The 18495-nt window shown below is 44.0% G+C and overlaps 1 protein-coding gene across 1 annotated transcript in view; it reads left to right on the top strand.

Moving 5' to 3' along the window:
- LOC124788913 (pickpocket protein 28-like) overlaps window positions 1-18495 on the top strand; it is a gene marked incomplete at its 5' end in the record, with an annotated part of 101898 nt that overhangs the window by 54642 nt on the left and 28761 nt on the right. The window contains 2 exons of the mRNA XM_047256195.1: window positions 3055-3256; window positions 11518-11788. Of these exons, the coding sequence (XP_047112151.1) occupies window positions 3055-3256; window positions 11518-11788 (473 nt within the window). The remainder of the gene's footprint in view (window positions 1-3054; window positions 3257-11517; window positions 11789-18495) is intronic.

The raw sequence follows: 18495 nt of genomic DNA, 5'->3' as shown, positions 1-18495 counted from the left end.
AGTAATACAAACGTCTCAAAAATGAGATCGACAGGAAGTGCAAAATGGCTAAGCAGGGATGGCTAGAGGACAAATGTAAGGATGTAGAGGCCTATCTCACTAGGGGTAAGATAGATACCGCATACAGGAAAATTAAAGAGACCTTTGGAGATAAGAGAACGACTTGTATGAATATCAGGAGCTCAGATGGAAACCCAGTTCTAAGCAAAGAAGGGAAAGCAGAAAGGTGGAAGGAGTATATAGAGGGTCTATACAAGGGCGATGTACTTGAGGACAATATTATGGAAATGGAAGAGGATGTAGATGAAGATGAAATGGGAGATAAGATACTGCGTGAAGAGTTTGACAGAGCACTGAAAGACCTGAGTCGAAACAAGGCCCCCGGAGTAGACAATATTCCATTGGAACTACTGACGGCCTTGGGAGAGCCAGTCCTGACAAAACTCTACCATCTGGTGAGCAAGATGTATGAAACAGGCGAAATACCCTCAGACTTCAAGAAGAATATAATAATTCCAATCCCAAAGAAAGCTTAATAAGTCACAGCTGCAAAATACTAACACGAATTCTTTACAGACGAATGGAAAAACTAGTAGAAGCCAACCTTGGGGAAGATCAGTTTGGATTCCGTAGAAACACTGGAACACGTGAGACAATACTGACCTCACGACTTATCTTAGAAGAAAGATTAAGGAAAGGCAAACCTACGTTTCTAGCATTTGTAGACTTAGAGAAAGCTTTTGACAATGTTGACTGGAATACTCTCTTTCAAATTCTAAAGGTGGCAGGGGTAAAATACAGGGAGCGAAAGGCTATTTACAATTTGTACAGAAACCAGATGGCAGTTATAAGAGTCGAGGGACATGAAAGGGAAGCAGTGGTTGGGAAGGGAGTAAGACAGGGTTGTAGCCTCTCCCCGATGTTGTTCAATCTGTATATCGAGCAAGCAGTAAAGGAAACAAAAGAAAAATTCGGAGTAGGTATTAAAATTCATGGAGAAGAAGTAAAAACTTTGAGGTTCGCCGATGACATTGTAATTCTGTCAGAGACAGCAAAGGACTTGGAAGAGCAGTTGAATGGAATGGACACTGTCTTGAAAGGAGGATATAAGATGAACATCAACAAAAGCAAAACAATGATAATGGAATGTAGTCTAATTAAGTCGGGTGATGCTGAGGGAATTAGATTAGGAAATGAGGCACTTAAAGTAGTAAAGGAGTTTTGCTATTTGGGGAGCAAAATAACTGATGATGGTCGAAGTAGAGAGGATATAAAATGTAGGCTGGCAATGGCAAGGAAAGCGTTTCTGAAGAAGAGAAATTTGTTAACATCCAGTATTGATTTAAGTGTCAGGAAGTCATTTCTGAAAGTATTCGTATGGAGTGTAGCCATGTATGGAAGTGAAACATGGACGATAAATAGTTTGGAGAAGAAGAGAATAGAAGCTTTCGAAATGTGGTGCTACAGAAGAATGCTGAAGATTAGATGGGTAGATCACATAACTAATGAGGAAGTATTGAATAGGATTGGGGAGAAGAGAAGTTTGTGGCACAACTTGACCAGAAGAAGGGATCGGTTGGTAGGACATGTTCTGAGGCATCAAGGGATCACCAATTTAGTATTGGAGGGCAGCGTGGAGGGTAAAAATCGTAGAGGGAGACCAAGAGATGAATACACTAAGCAGATTCAGAAGGATGTAGGTTGCAGTAGGTACTGAGAGATGAAGAGGCTTGCACAGGATAGAGTAGCATGGAGAGCTGCATCAAACCAGTCTCAGGACTGAAGACCACAACAACAACAACTGCAGTTCTATATTCAGAGACCAGACTTCTACATCCAGGTTGTATAGAGATCACTGGGTGATGTGGATAAAAACAAGTCACAGGGTGCAAGAGCGGGGCAATAAGGCAGATGTAGTACACAGGTATTTTAACTGAGCCAGTAACTGCATCCCATGCTTTTTCACTAAGAAATCACCACCCAGTCGGAGGACGTTCTGGTCGTTTCCTTGCAATGTGGTTTCTCAGTTTAGGGGTGGAACTGCATGTTCCTAAATTATTGACTGACAGTAAAAAATTTGATCACCCTCACTTTTTCTGCAGACGGAACAACTTTCGCCTTTTTGGTGTTGGAGAACCCGGCGATTTCCACATGCGCTGGCTCGTTTTCCTTCGTGATCGTAATGATGTCACTGGTGATAATCGATTCCGGACACGCGTCGTCTCCATCAAAAAAGAGACGCAGCACCTCATGCCTTGTCTCGATTCGCATAGCGTTTTGTTCGGGAATCGACAGATGTTGCATCAAACAAAAATGTGTCGTATGGAGATGTCCATGCACAATGGTAAAGACACTTCTATACGAAATTCTCAACACTTTATTGATGTTCCGTAATATTATCCGGCAGTTCTCACGGACAATAAGAGCACCCGTGTTGACGTTGACTTCAGTCACAGCAGAAGCCGAAACACCAGGTCCACCTTGCTTAACACTGACACCTTCGGCTTCTTCGAAGTCCCTGAACTACCTAAATACTATTGCGGGAGGTAGTGCATCTTCACCGTATGTCTGCTGCAGCTTTCGTAAGTTTCAGTGGATGTATGGTTTAAACGAACACAGAATTTTATTCCACTGCACTGTTCTTCTCGTGTCACTTCCACTGTTTGATATGCGAAATGCAGACAGCTCTAAAAAATAGAGCGTTATTAGCAACGTGCCGATACGAGAGTGCTACAGGCTTTGGTCATTGTACATGAAAAGCCGCTCCTTCAGATATTCATGGTAGAGTTAAAAAACTGTCGCAGAAGCCAGAGAAACACTCATTCTCAGTCTTTGCTGACCAGTCCTCGTATCTGCCAAAAATTAAGAAGAAGAACCGCATATCGAAGCAAGTTGTATGCTTTACATTAATTTGACGTCTCTTACGTTCTGCCGGTTTGAGGATGCTTGCGTGTCCCTTTCATGGTGTGGCAGCACACCGGTCACTAGTGCATTGTGACAGTGAAGGGTGGGGTAGTCGGCTGAGCAGCGCTTGGTTTTCGATGTGGTCGTCAGCCGCGACCTGTCGGACCTGAACGTGACGTTCCCGGGCACGCCGGTGGACTGGACCCCCGAGGGCGGCTACCCGCCCGGCACGGACGAGGGCGCCTTCCCGCTGCGACCGCGCGGCCGTGGCACACAGCTGGGCCTCACGCTGCTGCTCGACTCGCAGGCCGACGAGTACTTCTGCTCCACCACCGCCAGCGTCGGCTTCAAGGTGAGCCGTGTGTGCCGCGCACACGCACTACCAGCTGTTAAATCATCCAATGTGAAATCTGTATCCACCCTAGTCTACTACACTACTGGCCATTAAAATTGCTACACCACGAAGATGACGTGCTACAGACGCGAAATTTAACCGACAGGAAGAATATTCTGTGATATGCTAATGATTAGCTTTTCAGAGCATTCACACAATGTTGGCACCGGTGGCGACACCTACAACGTGCTGACATGAGGAAAGATTCCAACCGATTTCTCATACACAAACAGCAGTTGACCGGCGTTGCGTGGTGAAACGTTGTTGTGATGCCTCGTGTAAGGAGGAGATATGCGTACCATTACGTTTCCGACCTTGATAAAGGTCGGATTGTAGCCTATCGCGATTGCGGTTTATCGTATCGCGACATTGCTGCTCCTGTTGGTCTAGATCCACTGACTGTTAGCAGAATATGGAATCGGCGGGTTCAGGAGGGTAATACGGATGGCCGTGCTGGATCCCAACGGCCTCGTATCACTAGCAGTCGAGATGACAGGCATCTTATCCACATGGCTGTAACGGATCGTGCAGCCACGTCTTGATCCCTGAGTCAACAGATGGGGACGTTTGCAAGACAACAACCATCTGCACGGACAGTTCGACGACGTCTGCAGCAGCATGGACTACCAGCTCGGAGACCATGGCTGCGGTTACCCTTGACGCTGAATCACAGACAGGAGCGCCTGCAATGGTGTACTCAACGACGAACCTGGGTGCACGAATGGCAAAACGTCATTTTTTCGGATGAATCCAAGATCTGTTTACAGCATCATGATGGTCGCATCCGTGTTTGGCGACATCGCGGTGAACGCACATTGGAAGCGTGTAATCGTCATTGCCATACTGGCGTATCATCCGGCATGATGGTATGGGGTGCCATTGGTTACACGTCTCGGTCACCTCTTGTTCGCATTGACGGCACTTTGAACAGTGGACGTTACATTTCGGATGTGTGACGACCCGTGGATCTACCCTTCATTCGATCCCTGCGAAACCCTACATTTCATCAGGATAATGCACGACCGTATGTTGCAGGTCCTGTACGGTCCTTTCTGGATACAGAAAATGTTCGACAACTGCCCTAGCCAGCACATTCTCCAGATCTCTCACCAATTGAAAACGTCTGGTCAATGGTGGCCGAGCAACTGGCTCGTTACAATACGCCAGTCACTACTCTTGATGAACTGTGGCATCGTGTTGAAGCTGCATGGGCAGCTGTACCTGTACACGCCATCCAAGTTCGGTTTGACTCAATTCCCAGGCGTATCAAGGCCGTTATTACGGCCGGAGGTAGTTCTTGTGGGTACTGATTTCTCACCACCCAAATTGCGTGAAACTGTTATCACATGTCAGTTCTAGTATAATATATGTGTCCAATGAATACCCGTTTATCATCTGCATTTCTTCTTGGTGCAGCAATTGTAATGGCCGGTAGTGTAGTAGCGATTGCCAGCAATAAGAGCCTTGGTATCGGCGGTGATTCGATGTGCCATACGTTCCACGAGTATCTGAAGGAAGAAGGAAAATCTAGTTTAACGTGTCGGTGACATCGAGCTCATTAGAGATGGAGCGCCAGTTCGGATGGTGTCAAATATGGGGAAGGAGATCGGCCGTGCCCTTTCAAAGGTAACATACTGGAATTTGTCTGTAGCGATTTAGGAAAATCACGGAAAACCTAAATGTGGATGGCCGACAGCGGATTTGAACAAGGTTCTGCAGATACTATGTTTTTTATAAAAACCAGTGAGTCCTACTTTGTTTCTGATATGACTCTGACTCGGCGTGCTCCCTGTCGACACGTTCGATGGAAATGGAAGTCACATTCTACATCTACATCTATATACATGCCCCGAAAGCCACCGTAAGGTACGTGGCGGAGAGTACCCCTACCACTACTTGTCATTTCCTTTCCTGTTTCACTCACAAATAGAGCGAGCGAGAAACGACTGTCTAAATGCCTCCGCATGAGCCCCTAATCCCTCTAATATTATCTTCGTGGTCCTTACGCAAAATGTGCATTGGCGGCGGTAGAGTCGCTCTACAGTCAACCTCAAAAGTCGGTTCTCGAAATATCCTCGATAGCGTTCCTGAGAAAGAAAGTCGACTACCCTCCAGGGATTCCCATTTTAGTCCGAAAGGCATCTCCATAATTCTTGCCTGTTGCTGGAACGCGCCAGTAACAAATCTAGCCCCCCGTCTCTGAGTTGCTTTGATGTTGTTTCTATAATCAGGCCTGATGCGGAGCCCAAACGCTTGAACAGTGCTCAACGATGGGTCGCAATATTGTCCTGTATGCGGTCTCTTTTACGGATGAGCCACACTTTCATAAAGTGCTCCTAATAAACCGAAGTCGATCGTTCGCCCTACTGCAGTTTTCATACGCTCATTTTATTTCAGATTGCTTTGCAGTGTTACGCGTACATTTGTAATCGAAGTGACTGTGTCAGGCAGCAATCTCCTCACAGTGTACTCAAAGATTATGGGTTTGTTTTTCCCACTCATCAGTACATTTTTATACATTTACAGCTAGCTGCCATTCATCATACCAACTAGAAATTTTGTCTGAGTCATTTTGTATCCTCTACAGTCACTCACCGCCGACACCTTCCGGTACATCACAGCATCATCAGCAAACTGCTGCTTACCCTGGGCGCCAGATCATTTATCTAAATAGATAATAACGGCGGTCTTATCACACATTCCTGTGGCACTCCTGCCGATATCTTTGCCTCTGATGAACATTCACCGTCGAGAACAACATACTTGGTTCTGTTGCTTAAGAAGTCTTGAAACCGCTCACACACCTGGGAACCTAATCCGTACGCTTGTACCTTTGTTAACAGACGGCAGTGCAGCACTGTGTCAAATGCTTAACGGAAATCTAGGAATATGGAATCCTCCTGTTATCTTCCGTCCGCGGTTCGCAGGATCTCATGTGAGAAAAGGGCAAGCTGAGTTCCGCACGAGTCATGTTTTCTGAGACCATGATGGTTTGTGGACAGAAGCTGTACCCTGTCAAGGAAATTTAGTATATTCGATCTAAATATTCACCTGCCAGCGGTCCGTATTGTTGATTTATTGTAACCTTTTCTATACGCTCGGTCGAAACTTAAAAATACAACTTTGTATCGAATAGCACTATACCCTCAAATTCAGTGTGCAACTTGCAAAATCGGCTATTGGAGACGTTTGCAATGATACAGCATGTATTCGGAAGGATTTGGATTGGACTGATGGGGTTAAAGAGATCAAACTATGAGGTGATGTGTCCCTCTATCCCATGTGCATCAATTCGGGAGGAGTCCTCAGGGAGGAAGGACACAGAAAACAAGTCCTAAGAAACTCGACTATAACCGAGAATCAATAGCACCAAGAGAAACAATCGCGTGGAAGTGAGAGAGAGATAAAGAGGGTGAAGGTGGGTGAGTTTCTCCGCGGAGAAAGCAGATGGTGGCCCACGGGATATGTGATGCGACACGAAACCACTCTCTGCATCCGACCGGTGTTTCCTCACCCCATTACCTCAAGAATACTAGCAACGCGGACAAGCTGACAAAATCTCAGGAACCGACGACCTGTGGACCAGAATAACAAAAACTAAAAGATTGGGAAGGGCAGGAGCCAGACCGAACAGCCGAACAAGGGCAGCCATGGGTCCCAATGGACCGGAGCATGAGGCGGGACACCACTCCTTTCCTTCAAGCGGCCGACGGGGACAAAGTACCCTAGCTCACCAAGGGCAGTAGAGACTACCTTCAAATTAAAACGTCAGGCCAAGTCAGCCACTTTGGCATTGTCCGCTAGCATCAGAGGTAACGTGTTCGGAAGGGAAACCTACCAAAAGCAGCTTTTTTCAGAAGACACAAATGCTTCTAAGACGGTTGAGAGAAGGTAAAAGACGAACGCCGCGCAAGCCGGGCTTCTACGAACAGAAACACGGACAATGTGATGTATTGAACTCAGACTGGCCGTTAAGTGTCGGAGAGAACGCGTAACAGGTACGAATTATTAAATGACTGCGGAAAGAATCAACCTGCCGAGGCCGCCTATTGCGAGTTGCATCAGGACACTGGCCCTGCTCCGTGGTCAACGATAATCATGTCGGACGGCATCGCAGCACCTCCTCAGTACCCCTACAGTCCCTATGTGTCTCCGGCAGATGTTTTCCTGTTCCATCGAATGAAGACAGCCGTGATACCGTACAAAGGTCAAAGCGGCTTGACGCACTCATTGAAAGGACTCCCAGTGTGCATTCTAGGCACTGTTTGGCAGGAGTGTATCACTGTCCAAGTAGTTTTTTGTCTGCACCGATATCTTCAATACATTTTTACAAATTTTTACTATATTTTCGTACAAACCTTGTATGAATGTCTAACCATTTCTGCCACAGCAACAAGTACAAGTCGCTTAGGTTGGATTTCATATCTGGAAGCAGTGCGGAACAGTCAGTTATGTTTCATTCATTCTCTCTCTAACTTTAGCCTGGGCGTAATAGTTGATGTTCTGGATGATGGGGCTGATAATGTTCGAACCTTCGTTGACCCTATATGGAAATGATAAATCCTCATTTGTCAACATCCCAATACAAGCATCCTGTTTCAAGGTACTTAACATCATGAGCAAAGGGTATTATGTACCTCACAGCATTACCCTGGGTGCAGCATTCCTTGCTGTCAGCATGCCAGAATACTTCCATAGTCTATGACAAAGACAGTACCACGCACAGCGATATATATGATTCGTTTGACTATGCAACACGTCTCTAGACCGTTCGACCCCTGTTATTCCTTCTTCGCCATCTTTTGACGAATTGCTTTGTTGACAGGAAAGAACAAAGGCAACAAAATGAAGCCGTGTGGACCCAATAATGAGAACTGTTTTTCTAGTCAAGTTCTACTCCAAGGAAACATTTCGTATGATGACCTCTGGTACCTTCATTCGGAAACATGGCGGGAAGGGTCAGAGTTGACGTCGTAGTCCATGAGGAGAAAATATGCGGATGTTCATGGATAGATCAATAATAATTTTTTGCAGATGAAAAGAATGTATTGATGTGGATGTTTCCGTACGTATCTACGTATATCCCAAACAAAATTACTTTGTGACTAAAAGGAAAGATCGTGTAACTGTCACAACACGATTCTTATTTACGCAGATTACATTCCGCAACGGCTCAATGCACGAGTTAAAAAAATTGCCAGGCCCACTGACTGTTAAATGAACATCTCGCTAGTACACCATACACTTACACGTGTAACGTATCAGCAGTTGCATAATGTCTGAATAGCTGCTGTACTGTGTATAGTAACAAACGTCGATTACACGATTACTGATATCTATTTATAAAGCTATATGTAGATATCTCTGAGACGCATCTTGCATTGGCACCTTTTCTTACGACCTGAACGCTGTTTATGTGCCAAATATGACATGAATCTTTCAAATATGTTTATAAATACACTCAATGCAACTCTTATTATGGTGATAAGTGCAGCAGGTTATCATGTTTAAGATTACGGTGAAGTAATGTACGTACGTCAAATGAACCATGAAACCAACAATAAACAATGCGAAAAATGTTATGATAATTGTAAGATGAATTTGTTTGAATTTCAACTGTTGAATAAATGTGACGCAAAAAATTATACGTAATTTTTTTCAAGATTACGGCAGTCTGTTGCTTTTAAATCCGGTTATCGACAGTGTCCAGATTCTTATTTTACGGAACGTAAATTACAAAGTCAGCGTATTGCATCTGTAGAATCAAGCATTATATTTTTTCCCATTAACGTAAATAAATAAGAAGTGTGTTATGTTACACTATTAGATGAAGAAAATAATAAGTTTAAGTCTGATACAGATAACATACAGTACATTCAGCAATTAATTCAAAATAAAGCTCCAGAATCAAGTTTGCAGATTAATTCAGAACATGTCAAGACTATTGTCAGAATCTCGACATACCGAACGTATAAAAATGATTTACAGAGGTTTAACATCTGAGGCTGGAAATGCAAATCACAGATTGGCCGAGGTATTGCTAAGGCAGGTCAATGATAGCGGATGCCAGAGCAGACCCGTGGTGAAAAGTGTTTCCACTGCCATGAGTAACAAACAGTGACGCAGTCAAGATCATTGTCAGCTATGTTTTTCGCGCTGATGTTTCGAAGGTATTGTGGCCAGGGAATTTTCGACAGCGATTATACACAGCGATATACACACGACATTTTCCTGTTACTACTAGGGTACACTATAACTGAATGAGTTAGTTCCGTCATTCCTCCATATCGGCTCTTGGCTTAGTGCTTAGCACGGTGAAAGTGATATACTTTATGTCGCTACTTACAGGTGATTAATATATTTCAGAATGCATATCCGCTCTTCGGAAAAGTGCTTATCGCTCTACGACAAGATCACAAATTCCTCAGCAAAGTTATGAAAGTGCCAAATGTTATTAATATTCGTATAAACCTGTACACGAATCGAAAGCAGCCTTGAACGCAATACTGTCTATTGCTATTGGTGAGGCTACAGTTTGATCTGGAATCCCAACCATGGTGCAAATGAGGTTTTGACATACAGGGAGTAGTAACATAGGTAAAAGCCAAGTTAATGAAATTGGTAAAAACACCGTATGGCCATTAGGGACCAAGATGCCGCAATACTGGATTTTGTTGTTGGCACACATACAGCAATCAAACCACCCAAATAATTGATTTTTAACTAACTACCCAGTTGTCCATTGAAGACTACAGTATTAGCGGATAAGAAAGACGAAGTTGTTAGTAATTAAAAAAAATTAATAAAGCATCTGTCATTTGCTGGCGGAGACTTGCCATGACATCTACAGTACGTTAGTCCTTAGCTTTGCAGCATGCATGCATGTCGAAGGAACATGCACTGCAGGGACTACAGCCATTATGAAATACATAGAATGTATTCGCAGTTCCGAATACGAGCAACCATCTGTTGTTTAAGGGAACGACGACAGTGAAAATTTGTGCCGAACCGGGGCTCGAACCCATATGTCCCGCTTTGTGCGAGCGTCGCTTTAACCGCTTTCGCTAACTGTAGACGACTCACTGCCAGATATAAAGCTCCATATGTCGTAGTTCCTGCGGCAAAACGTGTACTCGTACACAAATTATGTAACTCCCATACAGGGGAGGGCATTTTAACTGGTATCGGCGGATAAATACGATATTATATTGCTTGTTTCATTGTTGTTATCCCCTTGAATACATATCCGAAGGAACATTGTATTGTTCTTCTTAAGAACACAGGCACAGCAAGATCCTGCTTACCCGCTGATTCCAGGCGGCGACTGTCAGCATTAAAATGTTCTCCCCTGTACGTGACGGTGTACTCCTGCCGCTGTCATCTAGGCCTTTTCCTATCAGCGTTCTTAGACCGTGTTTCGCCGGCCGGGGTGGCCGAGCGGTTCTAGGCGCTACAGTCCGGAACCGCGCGACCGCTACGATCGCAGGTTCGAATCCTGCCTCGGACATTGATGTGTGTGATGTCCTTAGGTTAGTTAGGTTTAATTAGTTCTAAGTTCTAGGGGACTGATGACCTGAGAAGTTAAGTCCCATAGTGCACAGAGCCAAACCGTGTTTGACGAACACGAACACTCAGGCAATCTATTACCCCTCGACTCGCCCGCTAAATCATTCGAGCCCACAGAAAATGTCTGGGACAGTTTGGAACAGTGGGTGAAATGAAGCAGTCAACGTGCCTACACTTCGGACTTCGCATCTAATCATAAACGGATGGCTTCAGCTGCATATGAAATACACGAAGAAACGAGTTCACTATAGTCCTCCCCTAACTGAGGCAGTTATCAACTCAAGAGGCGATATTAGACATCAGTGCGATATATGCTGGGGATGGCACACTTTTTTATCCTATATGCTAACTTCGCTACCGGGCGTCAAATCGAGGAAGTCTGGGAAACTACACATCACCAGTAAGCACAACAGAGTTCAACCGAAGAGTTTAGAGTAGCTACCGTCGGAAGTATACAAGCTGCCCCTGGACGCACTTTAGACAAGTCATTACAAGAAAGTAGGTGGCGAGGACCCTTGCGGAGCCTCTCATGATTGGGATCTGGATTTGTAGTTTCCCATCAGTGCCCACGTTACATCCTTCCACCTTTTACTAGTAGACGTAGTGTTTCAGAATGGCGGGTGAGGCAGCTGACGCGCGGTGTGGGTCCGCAGATGATGCTGCAGAATCCCGTGGAGACGCCCAAGATCGCGCACATGGGCTTCGTGTTCTCTCCGGGGGAGGAGCTGCGAGTGGTGGTGTCTCCGCAGATCCTCCACGCCAGCCAACTCCTGCGCAAGGTGGCCCCCGCCAAGCGGCGCTGCGTCTTCTCCGGAGAGGCCAAGCTGCACTTCTACCGCACCTACACGCAGCGCAACTGCAAGCTCGAGTGCGAGGCCAACTACACGCTGGCTCAGTGCGGCTGCGTGCTCTCCTACATGCCTAGTGAGTAAAGATTGCGTCCAAAATGAGGGCGTGCTGCTAGTCTGGCTCTGTCTTCCACAATCGAATGAATCTGACAAAACTGATCCTATTATAAAGCAGCAGAGTAGTAAGTGCAAATCTTTCCAGAAACATGAGCAGTCGCACATTTTTACCTGTAATGTGTTGATAAAACTGAGTAATTAACTACAGTTTAACAAGTCGCCTTATGGTACCCACTCGTGTATTTTCGCAAATGATTATAGAGATGTCATCAATGTGCTGAACCTTTCTTAGTGACGATAGATGCTCTAAGTAATTGCTCAGGTAGACTTTAATTTTAAAATTTACCACCATAATTAATTTTTAAATTCCCTACCATCTTTAATTTTTTAATTTCCCATCATCCGCCATCTTGATGACGTTATTGTCCCTGGTATGTAGCCAAGCTCCTGTCACGGCGTGAATGCAACCACAAGGGCAAATGTCAAAATTTTGCTAGTTGTTGCAAATACATCTTACATGATACTTGAAGTTCTATCTAAAACACCATTTGTGTAAAATAAGCATCAAGTAGTGGCAGTAAAAATACACTCACAAAAGGAAACTTGCGAATGGCGCACTTTACGAAGCAAATGCCGTTGCAAAATGAAGAACTTCTTAGCAAGAAAAAGCTGTGACACGTTTCGAGCTCTTATCATTTGTTAAACTCTCACTCTGTGGTGACACATTGCCGTATTCCAGAGCACTCTAGCGATACATTTAAGCATTTATCATCCGTCTACTACAGTGGATGGAATTGCCAGGGTGAGAAACAAAAAAAGTATCCTTAAGGCTATGAAATCATAATTATAAAATGTCAATTAAGAATGCATCAGCCACACGGTCTGGGGCGACTCGCCACGGTTCTGGCGGCTGCCCTCGTCGGAGGTTCGAGTCCTCCCTCGGGCATGTGTGTGTGTGTGTGTGTGTGTGTGTGTGTGTGTGTGTGTGTGTGTTATCCTTAGCGTATGTTAGTTTAAGCTGGATTAAGTAATGTGTAAGCCTAGGGACGGATGACCTAAGCAATTTGCTCCCATAGGAACTTACTACAAATTTCAAATTTCTAAAAAATGGTTCAAATGTCTCTCAGCAATAGGACTTAACATCTGAGGTCATCAGTCCCCTAGAATTTAGAACTACTGAAACCTAACTAACCTAAGGACATGACACACATCCATGCCCGAGGCAGGATTCGATCCTGCAACCGTAACGGTCGTGCGGTTCCAGACTGATGCACTTAGAACCACTCGGCCACCCCGGCCGGCTCCCAATTTCTAAGAATGCATCAAAATATAATAACTGAATCGCAAAATCACTTTTAAGTTGGTATGATTGTACCTTATGGACGTCAATTATAGTTGTACTTCATAGAAGCCAGGCCCGCCGGCCGGTGTGGCCGTGCGGTTCTAGGCGCTTCAGTCTGGAACCACGTGACCGCTACGGTCGCAGGTTCGAATCCTGCCTCGGGCATGGATGTGTGTGATGTCCTTAGGTTTGTTAGGTTTAAGTAGTTCTAAGTTCTAGGGGACTGATGGCCACAGATGTTAAGTCCCATAGTGCTCAGAGCCATTTGAACCATTTTTTTTAAGCCAGGCCCCTACACTTGTGCTACATCGAGCTCGCAAGCATTCCAAGCCATAAGACTAGCTATTAACTGTTTGGAAAACGTCACTAGATAGTAACAGTTCTAAAACAAGTTATCAGTTATATTTTAAATCTGTAATGCTTTCTAATAATATAATTCTGTAAAATACTATTTCAAAATATCTGTTGAGGCAGCTCTGCTTCAGAGCCGTTAACTAAGAGCCACCCGTGTACAGGGTGCTTGAAACCAGCTCTGCTACAAAAGGCACGCTTTCTAGACATCTAGAAATCACGAAACAGAATGTGTCAACATACAGTTGCTAGACTCATGGCAAGAGTACCAGATTCCACGAGTAAGAATGAAATTTAAGCATAGTTTCCTGAAAAGATCTATTCCTCTAACTCCAGTTTGCCTTTTTGAGCTTTCGGTTGTGGAAGGCAAATGCGGAAGAGAACCAGAAGCGTAGATGCTCTTGAGAATGCTTTCAACCGAAACACAAATAATTGCAATCGAAACACAAATAACTGTGGCTTGTATGGGAATGTCTGAACAGGTTGTAAACACGTCTTGGTAGATGCAATGAAATTCTGAGAAGTTGGAGCGTTCCAACAAATTCAAGTCCCCTCCGTGACTGTAAAGAGGAACAGAACAGTTCCCACGTAACCCAGTACGTTGAATGTACGTAGACCTGTGCTCAAGGGATTATGGTAATTGAAAACTCTGTAGGCGCACCTTACTGCTGGCGAAAGAATACTGTCAGATACTGTTAGCCAAGGGTGTCCCTCATCACAGGACCGGTCTGAAGCAGCAAACTTAGACGATGCCTACTTAAGGGTGCTCAGTCAGTATACAGACACCCATTATAAGAGATTACAGACTTGTGGGCACCGAAATGGATGAATCAGTGATGGAGGAACTTTCCACGCCATGGTTTTGGGTTACCTCACTACTGTTACTTATTTGTTTAACTAAGTTTTACTAAGTTATTTCGTGAGTCACAACTTCATATATATTTTTATTTGGTGTACTTCTGCTAGCAACATTGTCGTTTCTTTCTCAATCCTCTACTGACTTTTATTTATGGTCTTCCCTCTGCCATTTCTTTATTGCAGTTTCAGACAGAAGCACTCAGAGAGGCATCTGCTATTGTTGAGAACTACTCTTTTTCATTAAACAGTCCTTGTTTGATACTTTTGCACACCAGCCTGTCTTTCACTACAGCTGCGAACGATTTCAGTGCAGAGCATCGTAACTTCGATCACTCTCCCAGAATGTCTGCCATAGGGCATGCAGGCCATTGTCTCTCTTCTGATCGGGAGACAGAGGCTGCGCAGGTCAGCCTCAGGTCACCACAATGGCACAATCCTGCGACTTTCTAGCTGCCCACGCCAACACCTAATCATTAAATTTCATTTTCAGGAGTCTTACGAACCTATTCAAGCAGATGAGTTTCAAAGTAATTCTTCTATCAGAGATATGCTTCAAACCGAATGTCTCTTCACATTCGATCCGTCTCTCACGTTGTACACCTCTAAGGATTGATCGCGAAAATTTCCGTGGTGGCAGGGTCTTAAACCGATAATAATAGGAACATAATTGACGTGATGTCGCGGGAACCGTGATATGTTTTGTTATAGTAAAGAAACAAACACCGACGGGATCACTTCTTTTATTACTGACTGCTGGCTGCGACAAACTGCTCGTTGCAGTGTCAGACCTAACGATAAATCTGCTATGCATTTTCTAACCAGTAGTAGGTAATAAACGAAGTGATAGAGACGGTATTTATTTATTTATGATAGTTAGTACCCTTGGATGCAAAAGGTAAAAGAGAATCAGAGTTCTTGTTTATCGAAGTTAATGTATCTAAGCAGAACTTATTAATCCATATATACACCACCCAAAATCGGTGCAGTATCACTCTCATCAGCGTTGATCTCGCTAGTGCCAGTACGAGCACAAACACAAATATAGCCTTGCAGTTAAAATATCGCTCCCAGGAGGACGCAAGGGGACTATTTCACTTGGACGATGTGGGTGTTATACCTCTGCATGCAATCCACTGCACGACATATCGCCAACTTCTTACGGACATAATGGCCGTAAAGAGACCAGGTAAAGTAATTTATGCCTGTCAGATTTCTGCTTCTGGCCTCTCTGCCAGTGAAGTGATATTTTTAATGTATTCAGTGCAGGCAGCCAGAGGAAATTCTTAGTAATACGGAAACTTAAAACAAGTTAACAGATGTCCTACAAAAGGATTATTCAGATATCCTACGGCAGGATATAAGCAGTGAGCTGGTATTAGACGGTAATGTAGGAGAATTCAGTGTCAGACTCACCGCACTGTAAGTCAAACATATCCCTAAATGTTATGTGAAAGTAACGAGAGCTCCTGCTACGTGACTGGCGACAGAACTAAAGTAGAAAATGAGTAAACGACACTCCGCAGCAAGAAGATTTAAGGAAATTTTGGCGTTGCGCACTTTTCTTTTCACTTTGTTCCGCAGTTCACTACATGAAATACGCAGGAAACTGCAGAACAAAGTGAAGCAAAACGTGCGCAGTGCCAAAATCAGGCTTGTCCTCTCAGTTGTATGCAGGAAGTCGAACCCTGCAGCACTGTGGAAACAACTGGGCAGCTTTGGCATAGGAAACCGAAACCTAATGCCGTTTTTCAAGGCTCTGTATACCGACTGAATAACTTTTTCTCAGCAGCAGTCAGCTCGTAAGTTGTGATAAATTATCAGCCCCAAGATAGCACCGTGCGGACAGACGTGTCTTTTTTTTAAACATGTTACTCTGCACACACACACACACACACACACACATATATATATATATATATATATATATATATATATATATATATATATATATACAGAGTGTCCCAGCTATCTTGTCCACCCAAAATATCTCTGAAACAATAACAGCTATTGGAAAACGACTTTCACCGGTGTCAATGTAGGGCTGGGACCCATGAATGTACATATTTGGAAACATTCTAAAACGAAAGTATATGTGTTTTTTAACACAAACTTATGTTTTTTTAAATGGACCTCCTATATTTTTTCTTCAGCAATCCATAGCATGTCAAAGCACATACACAATGGCGTTGATTGCATCGCAATATTCCCATTACATCCCGAGATATTAAGACGCGAAGTTGAAGCTTGAAACACCCGACATGCGATGCTAGCGCACGTCCTGAGGCCCAGGCGTGAACCCCATGCGGCCCGTAATCGCGATGTGATTGACATGCGTAATCACACTTCCATACTTATCAAGAGGTCCGAAACGAATAATACGGTCTGCTGCCATCCTGTATTAACGTCGTACATTCCAGCAGGTATTTATCCCACAGGCTAGGGGTGATGCGGTTCTGTAACGTATCTGTGTACCGCAACGTTAGTCACAAAGTTAACTTCGCTTATCGTTAATCCGTTACTAAAAAGGTAATGCCGTACAACCGATACCAAAAAACTGAAGTCCCAAAGTTAAAATTTTACTTTACTGTAGATCTAGCGCAAGTGACAGCTAATCATTCACTCGTAATAGTAAAATTCATGTTGATGATTTTAGTGAAACGAGCAAGTGGACTAAAAGTTTTACCGTTGTTTAGGTGAAAATGTTTTGATTTGGGAAGTTTAGGTAGGACACAGAAGATGAATGTAAACATGTTTAACCAATTAGTTTTATTATCACATAATTATCAATGTTATGTTTATCTAATGCGTTAGATGATAAATTGTTGCAAACAAATGTTTCTTAACACCACTGGGTAAAATGGCCCTTTGTAGAAACGTCCACTGTGATACCAGCACTACATACTAAACATAGCGTTCACATCTCATGCTCAAAGTGATGCCCATTGGCTTGCATACATAGGATCACTCTGCGGATGAAGGATGCCCTACTTTGTGCTACTGTTTCCTCTTTGATGGCTGTACAAGAATCAATAATGCGTTGCGTCATGTCCTCTGGTGTTGTTGGTTCATGTTGGTAAACAGAATCCTTCACTGCTCCCCAAAGAAAATAATCCAGCGGTGTAAGGTCCGGAGATCGGGCAGGCTACCTAACTGGGCCACCTCGTCCAATCCACCTACCAGGGAACTTACGGTTGAGAAGTCGTCGTGCTCGTAAGGCGTTATGTGCAGGGCATCCGTCATGCTGTACCACATGACCATTCTCCGGTTCAGAGGTACGTTGTCCAAGAGAACAGGAAGATTGTGTCGTATAAATCTGGAGTATTGTCTGCCATTTTGGATGCCATTTATAAAGAAAGGTCCGATAATGGTATCTCCAATAATCCCTCACCAAACACACGGACGTTGATGCACTACCTGACGGAGCCATTTTGGATTGTCTGCGGACCAATAATGCATATTCCTCATATTGACAATTCCTTTGTTGGAGAATGATGCCTCGTCGGTAAAGATAACATCTGCAAAAAAATTTGGATTAGTCAGAAGTTCTTGCTGAGCCCACCGACAAAATGTTACCCTATTGCGGAAGTCATTTCCATGAAAATCATGGTGTAAATGAACATGGTAAGGATGAGATTTATGACGTTTAAGAATACGCTGTGCACTTGATTTCGACACACCAACTTCACGTTCTGTTTGACGTGTGCTGATTTGAGGATTCACAGCTATGGTAGCGAGCACAGCAACTTCAGCACGTTCATCTGTGCGTGTTCTAGGACGATGTCGAGGTCTTGGATTTAAGCTTCCCGTTTCACGTAGACGAGATGTGAGACGACCAAACATCCGGCGCGAAGGCGATGGCTTGTCAGGGACTCGTCTTCTGTACAGTCGTTCTGCCTGAACAGCATTTCGTCCACCTGCAACAATGTACAGTACAGGTATGTAGAGTAGGGTAGAAAACAGACATATTAACTTAATGATCATAACGTTCGCTAACAGTACTATCAACAAACAAGCAACCTCATAACGTATTTCCCGTCAACGTACCTTCTCCATAGATCAGCAGCATTTCTACCATATCTTCATGTGTGTACATTATACTGTACAGTTTAAGTTCCAAACACAACGTTTATTCACAATGTGTACTACCTCCGTGCCGTCACTAGATTACTCTGATG

This window comes from Schistocerca piceifrons, chromosome 3, assembly GCF_021461385.2.
Source record: "Schistocerca piceifrons isolate TAMUIC-IGC-003096 chromosome 3, iqSchPice1.1, whole genome shotgun sequence".
Taxonomy (NCBI): domain Eukaryota; kingdom Metazoa; phylum Arthropoda; class Insecta; order Orthoptera; family Acrididae; genus Schistocerca; species Schistocerca piceifrons.
Note: the sequence above shows the minus strand (reverse complement) of the source record. Positions and strands in the feature narration are given on the sequence as shown.